The sequence below is a fragment of the Hyla sarda genome, chromosome 2 (genome assembly GCF_029499605.1).
Source record: "Hyla sarda isolate aHylSar1 chromosome 2, aHylSar1.hap1, whole genome shotgun sequence".
In the NCBI taxonomy this organism is placed as follows: Eukaryota; Metazoa; Chordata; class Amphibia; order Anura; family Hylidae; genus Hyla; species Hyla sarda.
Window position 1 is genome coordinate 427,131,424 of NC_079190.1, and position 15,767 is coordinate 427,147,190.

Below are 15,767 nucleotides of genomic sequence, written 5' to 3' on the forward strand. Positions count from 1 at the left end.
ATAGCGCTGTATTGAGGGGGCGTGTTGGCTGCCGCTTCGTGCAGTGGTCGACACACGCTACCGGGCAGGAGAGCCGGGGCCGCGTACAAGAGATCGCGGGGGGTCCCAGCAGTCGGACCCCCCACTATGTGAAACTTATCCCCTAACCTAAGAATAGGGCATACGTTTTTCAGGACTGGACTACTCCTTTAAGGGTAAGGTCACACCTAGCGTATACACAGTGTATTTCTTGCTGCGCAAAACCCGCTGTATAGTAGGAAATACGCTGTGTATTCTCCTACAAGCAGAAACGCACCGCTACCAGCTGCAGCCCTGTGTGCGCAATGAGGTTTGAAGGCGGAAAAGGCTGTCCGGGCATGCTGGGAGTTGTCTTGCAACAGCTGGAGACACACTGTTTGGAAACCACTGCCTTACTCTAACACATACCTATGAATGGTAAAACCAGAGAAGTGATCATTTTGCTGTGGGCTCTGTATATTGACCTTCAGCTGTCCAGGCATGCTTGGAGTTGTAGTGTTGCAACCCTGTCCTACTGCCTGGCACACCTATGCAGATGGGCATTGGTTTGACAATATTGTACAAGGAGAAGTATGGTCTTTTCTGGTGACACAATGCCAGTGTTTCCATACCAGGGTGTCTCCAGCTCATGCAAAACTACAACTCCCAGCATGCCCGGACAGCCGAAGGCTGTCCGGGCATGCTGGGAGTTGTAGTTTTGCACCCTCGTATAAAAAACCACTGTTATGTGGTGATGGGCTGACACATGTGACTGGGCACCGCTGATTTCTGTCACAGTGTAGCAGGGCACAGCCCCGTCCGTCTCCCTGCTCTCCGTCTTCCTCCTCCTCCTCCTCTCTCCCATTTCCTTTTCCCATCCCCTGGGGGTGAAGCTTGGGATATGGCCCCTCCTGTTGGATGGGCAGGGCTTCTATCGGTTTCCTGCAGCCGATACACTCAGCCCAGGGTGAGCTGCAGAGCCGGAGACATCCCAGCTCCAGATCGATAATCCCCTCAGGATCTGTGCAGGAGGCAGCGGGGTGGTGCCCTCCTCCGCCCGGTGCCCGCCGCCGCACAGCCGCCTGTCCCCGGCTTTCTCTGGACTGGTGCAGCACAGGACAGCACCCTGGCTCAGAAGGTGATCCCCTCCTCTCCTCTGAGGATGTCTCGGAAGGTGCAGAGGGGCGAGGTGTGTGCAGACTGCAGTGCCCCAGGTAAGACACCCCATGCCAGGCAGCTGGCTTCACCCCTCCTGCGCCCTGCTTCTTCACTTGGGCCTGACATCAGGGGCATGACATAGGCCTTTAGAGCAAGTGTGATAAGGGCAGATGTTGTTACCCTTGGGGCAGATGGCATTAACCCCTTGTATTCGTGATGCCAGGGTGTGGTTTAGCCTATAAACACCCGAAGGTATACCGCTGGATCCTGGGCTAGGCACGAGGGCAATAATGACTCTGACGCCAAGTTACGGACAATGGTAGCTTTACGGAGGGTAGACAGATAGTTATAGTCTATACAGTTCAGCCAGGGCCCATGGAGGCCACCAGTCACTCAGAGACCTTAAAGGAGAACTCCAGAATAGAGAAATTGTCCATCCTCTTCCTGGTTGTTGGCGAGTCATACTGCACTCAGCCAATCACCGGCCGCAGCGAAGTCCCGACTTGGCTGAGGGGCAGTGTGACATTTTCGGCCAAGGCTCTCCGGCCCGATAATGGGTGTCAACCACCGCATGAAGCAGCGGACTACACGCCCCCTCAATTCAGCGCTATGGCAGAGCTGGAGATTGCTGAAGGCAGCACTACGGCTCTGCCAAAGAGTTATATTGAGGGGGCGTGTCAGCCGCCACTTTGTGCGGTGGTCGACACGCCCCCTTCCGCGCTGCCGGGCCCTGTACGGGAGATTGCAGGGGTCCCTGCGGTCGGACCCCCCCGCGATCTGAAACTTATCCCCTCTCCTTAGGATAGGGGAAACGTTTTTCAGGTCTTGATTACTTCTTTAAGAGCTTGCTGGGACTTGTAGTAGGACTGGACAATTGAATGCAGACCACGCTGACTTGACAGATGATAGGGCCTGACTTGACTCATAAATCTGTGACTTTATCTTACTTGAATTGATGGTGGCTGCAGGACTTTGAGGCCTCCAACACGCTGGACACACACACTAGGCGACTGCACTGGACCTCAGCAGGAAGCAAGAGAGAGAAGCTAGCGCAACCCAGGGCTTATATGGGGGAGACTAGCAGGGAGCCCATAGGTCACTCTTGGGGTCACCTGGTCACTGGTACCTCCTGGGTAACAATCACATGACATAACTCTTAACGATACAACACATTTTATAATACAATACACTGCAGAACATATGTACAGGGGGAAACAGGGGCAAGGGGCCCTGGGGACACTGAAGTAGGCTGCCTGACAGGACAGCAAGGGTACGGGGCAACATCTCCCGTACTGGGTCACCACACAAGTACACTTCATGCTGGAGTCCTCTGCATGTAGGAACAAATCAGAGACCTGCCTGGTGGGACACTTCTGCAGAGGTGACCTGCCACCCCAGGTGCCACACTGTACCCACATCTCAGGTATGTTGGCATTAGATACTTGTCTGAAGCAAGATACAGTTCTAAGGTTATGTTCACACTACGGAATTATGTGCTGTGAATATAAACATCCTGTTCACACTGTGGAATTTCAGCGGCGGACAATTCCGGAGATTCTGTTCATAATCTGTAGTGTGAATATACCCTAACTGGTGACCTTCCACCCTAGGTGCCACACGTCTCAGGTATGTTGGTACTAGATACTTGTGCCAGCCAAGTTACAATTCTAACTAGTGACCTGTCACCCCAGGTGCCACACTGTACCCACATCTCACACATGTTAGGACTAGATACTTGTCTAAACCAAGATACAATTCTAACTAGTGACTTGCCACCCCAGATGCCACACTTTACCCACATCTCAGGTATATTGGCATTAGATACTTGTCTGAACCAAGATACAGTTCTAACTGGTGACCTGCCACACATCTCAGGTATGTTGGCGCTAGATAATTGTGCCAGCCTAGATACAATTCTAACTAGTCACCTGCCACCACAGGTGCTACACTGTACCCACATCTCACGTATGTTGGCACTAGATACTTGTCCGATTTCATTTACAAACATGCGATTCTAACTGGTGACCTGCCAGATGCCAGTCTTCTGTTGTGGGTCTAATAACCCCTGGCGGCACAGTGGAGGTGTCAGTAGATCACATGTCTAATACCCTGATCAAACCACCCCCTACAACAATGTTTCCTTAACAGGGTGCCTCCAGCTGTAGCAAAACTACAAGACTTGTAGTTTTGCAACAGCTGGAGGCACTCTGTTTGGTAAACACTGCCCTCCAAAGACCGAATGATCAGATACAATGCACGGACCATGGCAACTTGACAATCCTAAAAGCTGTATATAAAAATTCAGTGCATTGAATGCACAGATGTAGCAGAGCTAAGTTGGTAATATGTGTTTTTGTGGGCTATATTACCACTGCTTTGGCCAAAATAGTGAACCCAGACTAAAACTGTCTGCAACTGATGGCAAAGTATATGGATCCGGGTGTCAATTTTTGTGGAGGCCGAACTGTGGACTGTAGTGTTCTTCAATGGGGGAAGTCTGGAAAAATGTCTATTCTCATAAGAACTGCTTTAGCTGGCTCCCAACTCGCATGTTTGTAAGTGGGGGCCGTCAGTGTTTCATAATCAGTGTTCCTCCAGCTGTGGCAAAACTACAACTCAAAGTATGCCAGGACAGCCTTTGGCTGTCCCGGCCTGCTGGGAGTTGTAGTTTTGCAACAACTGGAGTCACACTGGTGGGGGAACGCTGCCCTAGAGAATGAATGGAGTGCTGGCTGTATTTGAGTGGCGCTCTCCATTCGGGCGACAGCACTCCCTGTTCCGCTTGTAATCCCCTATATTGTGGACAGGGTATAACTTTGCTTTGGTTGGAATACTCCTTTACTTACAGAACATGTCAGTAGATATTGCCCCGTTGCGCTGCTTCTCGATGGCGCCCGCTGCAAGTGGAATTTTGCCGTCTGAATGTCCGCAGTGTTCACGAGCCCTTATAGAAGCAGCTGACTTTCTTCAGTGCAGTGAGTTTACCTGCAGTACTCATGGAAAACTGCATAAGGGTATGTTCACACGAGTGGATTTTTTTGCGGGTTTTCCGCTGCGTATTTGAAAGTGGTCGGGCTCTTCTCGGCTGTCCGCTTTTCCGCGATGGAATTTCCGCGGGGGGGGCAGTCGCATCAAGGTCCTGGTGCCTAAGGGGGCCCCAAAGCACATCTGCCCCATAAGAGACCAGCATTGTAATTGGCATATGGGGCCCTGTTGCAGATTTCGCATTGGGGCCCAGAAGCTACACCTCTGACTTTACAGTATACAAAAAGTGTGATGCCCAGGAGTCTCGGAGGCTATACTAGCATTGCGTGTGTGTGTGGCAAAGGAATCGTTTTTATATACATTTGACACTTCTGGCAAAAGCTTCTTTAAGGGGTTATCTGGGATAAAAATAAAAAAATAGAGCTACTTTTTTAAAACCAGCACCACATGTGTCCTCAGGTTGTGTGTAGTATTACAACTTGGCTCCATTCACTTCAATATTACTGAGCTGCAATACCCCTCGCAACCTGCAGATAAGAGTGGTGCTGTTTCTGGAAGAAAGCAACTATGTTTTTCTAATCCTGTATAACCCCTTTTATTTTATTTTTTAAATCAACTGGTGCCACAAAGTAAACATATTTGTAAATGACTTCTATGTAAAAATCTAAACCCTTCCAGTACTTATCAGCTGCTGTATGCTCCAGAGGAAGTTGTATTTCTTTCTGGAGTTCTTTCCAGTCTGACCACAGTGCTCTCTGCTGACACCTCTGTCCGTGTCAGGAACTGTCCAGAGCAGGAGAGGTTTGCTATGGGGATTTGCTCCTGCTCTGGACAGTTCCAGCAGACAGTGTCAGCAGTCCCAGCAGACAGGGTCACACTGGACAGTGTCAGCAGAGAGCGCTGTGGTCAGACAGAAAGGAAATTCAAAAAGAAAAGAACTTCCTGTGGAGCATACAGCAGCTGATAAGTACTGGCAGGATTAAGATATTTAAATAGAAGTAACTTACAAATCTGTTTAACTTTCTGGCACTTGTTAGTTTAAAAAAAAAAAATTGTTTTCCACCGGAGTACCCCTTTAAGAGGCAGCAGCTGAGGAGACTTCACTGCGTCTGACATAAACATAAGTAGTAAATGGTCCTATGTGATGTGTTCCTTTCTGCATATTCTACACAATGGAGACTTCTTTTTATATTTTTTTTTTTTGGACAAAATAATCATCCATCAGACTAGAGATAAGCGAATTTACAGTAAATTCGATTCGTCACGAACTTCTCGGCTCGGCAGTTGATGGCTTATCCTGCATAAATGAGTTCAGCTTTCAGGTGCTCCGGTGGGCTGGAAAAGGTGGATACAGTCCTAGGAGACTCTTTCCTAGTACTGTATCCACCTTTTCCAGCCCACCGGAGCACCGGAAAGCTGAACTCATTTATGCAGGATAAGTCATCAACTGCCGAGCCGAGAAGTTTGTGACGAATCGAATTTACTGTAAGTTCGCTCATCTCTACATCAGACATTTCCTCCACGAGCCTGTGTGTGTTTTTGGGTTTTTTTTGGAGCTGGTTCCTCTTTGTGCAGCTATCTGTGAAGAGTGAAGTCACTGCTGGCACATTGTTGGCTTGATGTGTCTGTCAGATGCTGGGTATAATGTGCATACATATGGCGTCATGTCTATCTGCCTCCAGGGAATGAACGCATTGATCTGCTCTCCCTGGTGTATGTCACATCATGTATGGCTGCATCATTATGTTTGGCTCTTTGTTGTCTGCTCGGAACGTTATTGGGGCAGAGTAGATTGTTAGCTCTTTGAACTTGAGCCATGACTCGCACCGTCTACAACAGTGGTCCCCATGGGGAGGGTGTCCGATCTATGTCCGGGTCTTCTGCGGCTCCTATAGGCAGTGGTCTCAAACTGTGGCCTTCCAGATGTTGCAAAACGTCAACTCCCAGCATGTCCGGACAGCCAACGGCTGGGCGGGGGCAAGGTACACTCACCAATAATTGATAATAATTGATACAGTAAACAAGACCGAAGCCCCACATGTGTCGGTGTGTGATGCTGGAGCCGGAAATGCACACGGACCAATAGGACGCAGAAGTAGGGATGTAAGAAAAAATCGATTCGCGCGATTATCGCGATTTTTTTGTTCCGCGATACTGAATCGATTTAAAAATTCTGAGAATCTATTTTTTTATAGATTATTATAATTAACATTTCCTGTATTTCACTTACTGAGTCACAGTCCTATTTGTCTCTTATTTTTTTTTATAACACTTAAACTCCTGACCACTAGTTGGCAGTGTACCTGTTATCAGCTCTGTCCCACTCGCAGGCTGCTACCGCGAGACTACAGACTCAGAACAAACAGGAAGGAGAACGTACGCACTCACAGGACAACTCTCGCGGTCTTTCTCAGCTAGAAAAAGTTTTCCCAAGCTTTTAATAGGGAATATCGCGATATATCGTGATATATCGCCAACATGACAGTAACGCGATATATTGCGATATATCGAATCGCCACCCTGGTATCGCGATTCGAATCGAATCGCCAAATTATTGGCGATTCACACCCCTACGCAGAAGCGTCATGATGATGTAGTAATCACATGACCGAACTAGCCGGCGCATGCGCATAGGAATATAACAGACCAGTCCAGTCCATCTATAGTAAGGGCAGCAGTATTGGCAAAGTTCATCTCTGATAGAGCAAGTCAGCAGACGACACCCTCTGTAGAGATACTTCATGCAGCGGCTTCATATTGGTACCAGTGAGGACAATTGCCGCAGAGTTGCCTGGGGGACCTAGGGCATCCCACGTCACTCCAGGTACTTCTCAGCCGTCACCGGATCAAGGTTGCAGTGAGCATCACTGGTTCAGGGGGGCGGAGCTTACATGTCACCAGAGATAATATATCTCTTCATAGGAGAGCAGCACAACCAAAATGTGGATTAGTAGCCGGTGCATGCTGTGCAGGAGCCCTGGCGAGGGGATCCCAGCTTTAATATATCCAAATAGCAGTAGTAGGTGCAAATAAAGAAAAATCTATTGCATCACTCCAGTGTACAGAGAGCAACGTTTCCGCGGCCTATCGACGGAAACGTTGCTCTCTGTACACTGGAGTGATGCAATAGATTTTTCTTTATTTGCACCTACTACTGTGTGTGCTGCTGCTATTTGGAGATATATATATATATTTATCTCCTCATTTTCCTCCTGTGTGTCAGTTATTAATGTCCCCTCATCTCCCCCCATGTGTCAGTAATGGAGTCATCACATCCACGGCTTTACACCAGAGCGCCAACTGAAGACGTCATATGCTGGAGACAAAATGGGGGAATCAGTGTGGGAGTGTAAGGAGGTAAGTAAATCAGTTTGCATTTTTTGAAGGTGACACTTATTACTGTGACACACAGTGGAGAGATGAGAGGACATAAATAACTGACACACGGGGAGGGGGGCAGATTAGAAGATATTAACTGACACACTGGGAAGTTGAGGGGACAGTAATTACTGTGACACACAAGGAGAGATGAGGGTACAGTAATGACTGTGCTTCAGGGAGAGATGAGAGGACACTTATATCTGATCATATGACGTCCCGTTGTGACATGCAGCATCCTGGCTCATATATATGATCTGCTCTCTAACATGATGTCTGCATTTTCAATCTAACGGGTTCCATTGCCAAAGAAGGCCACATATTGAGCAATGCCGGTGTACATTTTTGTGCCCAATCTTACCATAGACCACCACACATAGGTGTCAGCAATATAGCCATTATATATATATATATATATATATATATATATATATATATATATATATATATCCATCCATGATTTCCACTTAAAGGGGTACTAGACATCTTATACCCTATCCGCTGCTGTGGACCACCATGTTTTCCCTGCTGCACCTGGCGTTCGTTTAGAGTGTTGGGTGCAGCGCCGGAGGCTCGTGATGTCACGGCCCCTCAATGCAAGTCTATGGGAGGGGGTGGGTCGGCCGTCTCACCCCCCTTCCACTGTGACGTCACGAGCCTCTGCCCCGCATCACCAGTCATCTGGCACTGAGCTCGCTCGCTCCGTGCACCGGATGTCTGGGGTGCTGTCTGGGGTGCTGCAGTCGAGATTGCGACCCCCAGCAGCAGGACCCCGGCGATCAGACATCTTATCCCCTATACTTTGTATAAGGGATAAGATGTCTAGGGGTGGAGTACCCCCTTTAAGGGCTGGTCCTGCAGGACTCCTGCTAATGAACTGCGTTCCTGCTGAGGAAAAAGTGCAGGAACTCCGTTCCCATGAGTTCCTGCAGGACTTGAGCCCTGTGTGTGTGAAAAAAAAAAAAAAAAAAAAAAAAAAAATATATATATATATATATATATATATATATATATATATATATGTATGTATGTGTGTGTGTGTCTGTTCCTTTGTTCTCTTGACATGTGCTGTTGGGTGGTCCCAGGCACCCCCACACATATGAGATTGTTGTCCAGTCTGGCCATAATCTATAATTCAGATGACTCTATTAAGTATGGCCAGATTTGGGCCTTTCAGATGGCAGAAGGCTATATAAGGACACACACAATATCTGAGCTCTGTATTGCGGAGCTATACGTGCCGCCATGTGGAGCTGTTTTCAGTGTTGTACTCCAGGCTTCTTATCTTGTAAAATCAATGCTTCTGAGGACATCTAAAGGAGCATTCCACAAGATCTGACATGTACAGCAGGTGGGAACAGGTGACCTGTTATCGGATATGGTTGGTAATAGGGTCTCTAAATATATTTGGACCTTGTGCAGTGTTACATTATCTGGGTCTGAAAATGAACTAGTTCTGTTCTGGTTCTGTAGAACACGTCTGGATGACACGACCATAAGCAGCAGTGCTGAAGATTTCTGGTTATAGCTGTAAATTCCTTCTCGGTGTTGTGTTGTTACGTAAGACACATTAGCGCACAATGCAGCAATTCTTTGTGCTCCTCGGTATGATACAGTCCTCTCAATCGGGTCAGGGCTCACTCTGACGTTCTTTGTAGCACTGTAACATTTTTGGGTTAGCAGGGACAGCTCACCATTGTCGCAGCACTGCATTGCTTATTTGGCTGGGTACACTATACCAGGAAAGCTGGCACATACAACTGCTTACTGCCCGTGCCGTATAATCCAATTCCCTTCACTTGTGGTGACCTCGCAGAACGTAAGGGATTATTCTGTTCTCCTATATTTGGGGAGGATACCCGATCTATGTCAGGGTCTTCTGCGGCTCCCGTAGGCAGTGGTCTCAAACTGTGGCCTTCCAGATGTTGCAAAACGTCAACTCCCAGCATGTCCGGACAGCCAACGGCTGTCCGGACATGCTGGGAGTTGACGTTTTGCAACATCTGGAAGGCCACAGTTTGAGACCACTGGTCTGCAATATAACTGTGTGTACACTGGGGTTTAGTTTTTCGTCACTCCTCCCTAGGCCCTGTTCACACTATGGAGATTATGCATGGAATCGGCTTGCAGCAGCCTCCTGTTTGTTTTAATGGGATTCTGATGCTCCGTTCACGAAACGTCCAACTGTTCCGGTGGAAGTGTGAACATGTAAAAGGGGTAACTTTTTTCAAATCAACTGGTGCCAGAGAGTAAGCCTGGGTTCACACCACGTTTTTCAAATACAGTTACCGTATACGGTTTTCCGCTTAAAAAAACGTATGGCAAAAACCGTATGCAACCGTATACAACCGTATGACTTCAAATTAAAACGTATACGGTTCCAAAACGTATGTACGGTTCTATCCGTTTGCATCCGTTTTTGCCAACGGTTTTGCTATTTTGTTGGAATTAGTTTTCCAGCAATTTAATAAAGTTACTATTGTTCTATTGAAATTCCAAAAGATATGGGAGTGGGATGTCTGGGATGAATTCTAGAAAAATCTGCGCATTTGTCAACTCCAAAAAATGGATTAGAAAAACCGTGTGCAACCGTATTCTGAAATTCTGTGTACGGTTCTCATAGACAACAATGTTGTTTTCCAACTGGAGGCAAAAACGTGGTCGACAGCGTTTTTGCCTACGGTTGAAAAATCGGCAAAACCGTATCCAAGGCAAAACGGATGCAACTGTACACAACATTTGGAATACGGTTTACAATGCATTCTCTATGCATACGGTTTTGGATATGGTCGTATACGTTTTTTGCGGAAAACCATGTACGGTTACCGTATTTGAAAAACGTGGTGTGAACCCAGCCTTAAACAGATTTAGAATTTACTTCTATTAGAAAAATCTTAATCCTTCCAGTACTTATCAGCTGCTTTATGCTCCAGAGGAAGTTGTATAGCTCTTTTCTATCTGACCACAGTGCTCTCTGCTCACACCATTGTCGCAGCACTGCATTGCTTATTTGGCTGGGTACGCTATACCAGGAAAGCTGGCACATACAACTGCTTACTGCCCGTGCCGTATAATCCAATTCCCTTCACTTGTGGTGACCTCGCAGAACGGAAGGGATTATTCTGCTCTCCTATATTTGTATAGTCCCCTTATACGGTGCACAGTATGCTTGTGCCAGTTTGGGCAGAAGTCATTGCCCTTGTCAAAATCACTGTACGTTCCTGTTTTACACTTTACATAGAGAATTGATGTTCATAGAAAGTATAGTACATTTGTTAATACATTGTTCCGTATTTATCTTGTACTGATTCCGAGTTCCCGCCTGTGTTGTACTACGTAGCTGCATTGACGACTCGGAGCTGAACTCCACTGTCAGGGATACTGTTTGTACTGAAGATTGGGATTCTGGGAAGCAGCATCTTAAAGGGGTACTCCCGCGGAAAACTTTTTTTTTTTTTTATTATTTAATCAACTGGTGCCAGAAAGTTAAAAAGATTTGTAAATCACTTCTATTAAAAAATCTTAATCCTTCCAGCACTTTTTAGGGTCTTTATACTAAAGAGAAATCCAAAAAAGAAATGCATTTCCTGATGTCATGACCACAGTGCTCTCTGCTGACCTCTGATGTCCATTTTAGGAACTGTCCAGAGCAGGAGGAAATCCCCATAGCAAACATATGCTGCTCTGGACAGTTCCTAAAATGGACAGCAGAGGTCACCAGAGAGCGTGACATCATGACATCAGAGGAAATGCTTTTCTTTTTTGGATTTCTCTTTAATATACAGCCCCTAAAAAGTACTGAAAGGATTAAGATTTTTAATAGAAGTGATTTTCAAATCTGTTTAACTTTCTGCCACCAGTTGATTTAAAAAAAAATAATAATTCCACGGGAGTACCCCTGAAGGGTTAATTCACATTGCTTGGACAAACCACACTTCTGCAAAATTGGATTTTGCTGTGAATTTGTGAGAATTGTGGGAAAAACTGCAATATTGCCATGATGCATGGAAAGACCCTTTTGCCAGCCCTATGAACGCCAATGTGAACAGAGCCTGAAATAATAACAAAGAATAGGGGATAAGATGCCTAATCATGGGGGTCCCGCCACTGGGGAACCCCGTGATCTTTCACGCAGCACCCCATTACCATCAGCCCCCGGAGCATGTTTCCTCCGGGTCTGATGACTGCCGATCACGGGGCCTGAGTATTGTGACGTCACACGGAGGCAAGCCTATTGGAGGGGGCATGACAGCTAATGCAAGCCTATGGGAGGGGGCGTGGATAGGGGATAAGATGTCTTAGGGCCAGAGTACCCCTTTAAGACTGGACTGGGATGAATCACTGCCATATATCTGGATTTCTCCAAAGCATTTGATACAGTGCCACATAAAAGTCTGGTACATACACTGCTTAAAAAAATAAAGGGAACACTGAAACAACACAATGTAACTCCAAGTCAATCACACTTCTGTGAAATCACACTGTCCACTCAGGAAGCAACACTGATTGACAATCAATTTCACATGCTGTTGTGCAAATGGAACAGACAACAGGTGGAAATGATAGGCAATTAGCAAGACACCCCTTATAAAGAAGTGGTTCTGCAGGTGGTGACCACAGACCACTTTTCAGTTCCTATGCTTCCTGGCTGATGTTTTGGTCACTTTTGAATTCTGGCAGTGTAGTAGTGCAGCTCATCCAAGATGGCACATCAATGCAAGCTGTGGCAAGAAAGTTTGCTGTGTCTGTCAGCGTAGTGTCCAGAGCATGGAGGCGCTACCAGGATACAGGCCAGTACATCAGGAGACGTGGAGGGGGCCATAGGAAGGCAACAACCCAGCAACAGGACCACTACCTCCGCCTTTGTGCAGAGCTCTGCAAAATGACCTCCTGCAGGCCACAGATGTGCATGTGTCCACTCAAATGGTCAGAAACAGATTCCATGAGGGTGGTATGAGGGCCCAACGTCCACAGGTGGGGGTTGTGCTTACAGCCCAACACCGTACAGGATGTTTGGCATTTGCCAGAAAACACCAATATTGGCAAATTCGCCACTTGACACCCTGTGCTCTTCACAGATGAAAGCAGGTTCACACTGAGCACATGTGACAGAGTCTGGAGACACTGTGGAGAACGTTCTGCTTCCTGCAACATCCTCCAGCATGACTGGTTTGGCGGTGTGTCAGTAATCGTGTGGGGTGGCATTTCTTTGGGGGGCCGCACAGCCCTCCATGTGTTTGCCACAGGTAGCCTGACTGCTATTATGTACCAAGATGAGATCCTCAGACCCCTTGTGAGACCTTATGCTGGTGCGGTTGGCCCTGGGTTCCTCCTAATGCAAAACAATGCTAGACCTCATGTGGCTGGAGTGTGTCAGCAATTCCTGGAAGAGGAAGGCATTGATGCTATGGACTGGCCAGAGGAAAAGTTTCCTAGTTGCCCATAGCAACCAATCAAATCACTTCTTTCATTTTTAACAAGGTCTCTGCAAAATGAAAGAAGCAATCTGCTTGCTATGGGCAACTCAGCAACTTTTCCTCTGGATAGGTTTTGATAAATCTCCCCCAATTGGTCACTAGATTCTGGAGAAGGGTCATTGATCGAGGGTTTAATCAGGTTTAGAAGTCTTAAAGGAATTTTTTCCCCTAAAATGAGGAAAATTGGCATCTACCTCATAAGGGTTTTTTGCCTTCCCTTGGACCAACACTTATGGGTAGTAGACTGAACTGGTTGGACGTAAGTCTTTTTTAAAGGTAAAGACAAATGTTACCTTTTATAAATAAGGCCCCACGTTCACACCACAATAGCCACATTCCATTACATTGACAGATTTAAATATGCCACAAGTTAGGCCGGTTCTCGTCAGTTTTGGAGCTCTGTTCAGGGAGCTCCATGCCGGTTCTCATCAGTTTTGGCACTCTGTTCAGGGAGCTCCATCCGCTGAATCCGTTCAAATAAGTGGACCTGAGACGAGAAAAAAAATTCTTCGTCAGCTACTGCAAAACAACTGACACCAGATGGAAATCCAATGGACCCCATTCAAAGTCAGTGTGACCCATCGGTGCACATTGGTGTCCATTGAGCAACAGACCGTCCAGCTCTGTTTTTGTCTGGAGAGGGCTCCAAAATGGAGCTCTGACACAAATATGAATTTGGCCTAAAGCCACACTTTCATACGCTCTTGCACTTGTTGGTTCATTAATATTATGTGACGCTCGCAGGGCCAAATGTGACTCGCTAAAAATTTATCTATACTATTATACCCATTTTCTATATAAATTTTGAAGCTCCAAATGATAGTGCCAAGTATTTAGTAGTGTAAATGTTATTGTTTAGCCTTGTAAATGTACACATATTGTAGAAAATACTATGTAGCTTTGATAAAGAATGAAATTGCAGCAATGTACCAATAAAAAGCCACTGCAAAACCAATGATAAATTCCACCATTTGAAGAACTACTTGGAAATGCGCCATTAGATGCCAATACATGTTCCAACCAGGTTCTGATGAATGAATAAATGAAATGAATAAATTAACATGTTCATTCTTTTGGCTGAGCCAGGAATCCGTAATTTCTTTGTTGCGGAAATTCCGCTAGGAAAAAAAAAAACAGCACCACACCTTTCCCAGGTTGTGTGGGATATTTCAACTTTGCTCCATTAACTTCAGGAGAAATGAGCTGCAATACCAGACACAACCTGGGGATAGCTGAGGTGCTACTTTTAGAACAAATAAGCTCTGTTTTGCTATTTTTGGACAACACCTTTAAAAGTGACACTTTTCAGTAGGCAATCTCCCAATGGCATAGGTTGTAGCATTAGGGCCCCAATGCAAAATCTGCAACAGGTCTCAGTGTCTACTTTGGGCCATTTATAATACTAGTGTTTTGTTATGGGGCAGAGGTGCCTTTTGAGCCCCCATAGGCACCAGGGCCCTATTGTGGCTGCCCATGCACTCCTTATAGTTACGCCCCTGCAATCTCCTGATAAGCAGTTTTCAGCTTTTTTTTTTTTTTTTTTTTTTTTTTTTAAAGAGACAATTCTCGTGTGGTCCCTCCTGGTATTCTATTATCCCTCCCATGTCCCTCTCAGTATTATTTTCACTTTCTGTGCTTTTAGCATACTTCTGCCTTTACTAGTTCTTATGTACTGCCTTGTTCTTGTATGTTCTTCATTATGTTCACACATTGATTCAGAGAAGTGTGCAACTTTTCATCTCCTGAAACCCTGCCGAGTCCTCCCAATCGATACTTTGATACAGTAAAGCCTTTGTGACCTACTTTCCCTGATGACTTGGATGCCTTCCTCCCTCTTCATACTCTGATCTCTTATGTATTTCTAAAGACCCCATTTACTTCACGATTTTAGGGTTTTGCCAAAATAATTATATACTTATAGTAATAAACCAAACATAGCCTACCATTGGCTATGTTTGGTCCTTTTCCTGAACTTATAAAAACTTTTTTTTTATGGACTCAAAAAGCATAGTAGACACTTGAATGCCTTTTGAGTAAATTTGATATATGAGCTGGAAGCTGTTCCGGTGCATACAGCAAGCTGACATTGCTAAACGCAGTGTGAAAGTAGCCCGACAATGACAAAAGGGAGGGGGTAGGAAAAAAGACACAGCCTGGAGCAGTGTGTGGTCCGCATTTGGTCTGAAGCTTTAGTACAGGTAGAATGTAGAGCAGAAAAATGTAAAAAAATTATAAAGAAAATGTAAAATACTAAAATGTTAGAGCACAGTAACCCATATGCGTTAAAGGTGACTGTGGAAATGCCCAGAGACATCTATGTATGCACTCTGTCATTAGGGCTGTGCAATATATATATATATATATATATATATATATATATATATATATATATATATATATATATATATATTATATCTTGAACATTTTTGCTATTGCACTTATGGTAAATAAAAAATCTTTCTAAAAAATAAAATTTTCTATGTTTTATTTGTGTTTAAAAAAGCTGCCACTAGGTGTCTTCCTACTTGTTCAGAGCACATTTTCCCCATCTTTTGCACAGACTTTAGACTCCTGCTGGCCTGGCAGAAGTACAAAAGCAGGATATGCTGAAGGTGTGTGCGCAGCCTTATCCAATCATAGCTCATCTCACACACTGAACTGCTCTGGGCTGTGTAGGGAGTTCTCCCCTGTATGGCTTCAGATGATTTCACACTTGCTGGGTAACACCCCTTCCCAGTCTGTGGATCTGACTGAGACTTAGCAGAAAATACA

General features: G+C 45.7%; 1 protein-coding gene across 3 annotated transcripts in view; it reads left to right on the top strand.

The window, feature by feature from the left end:
• The first annotated feature begins 849 nt into the window (after positions 1-849).
• Positions 850-15,767, top strand: part of GIT1 (GIT ArfGAP 1) — a 155,161-nt gene continuing 140,243 nt past the window's right edge. For all 3 annotated transcript variants that reach the window (XM_056559014.1, XM_056559016.1, XM_056559015.1), the window contains exon 1: positions 850-1,211. In XM_056559014.1, coding sequence (XP_056414989.1) covers positions 1,160-1,211 — 52 coding nt within the window. In that variant the 5' untranslated portion in view covers positions 850-1,159. The remainder of the gene's footprint in view (positions 1,212-15,767) is intronic.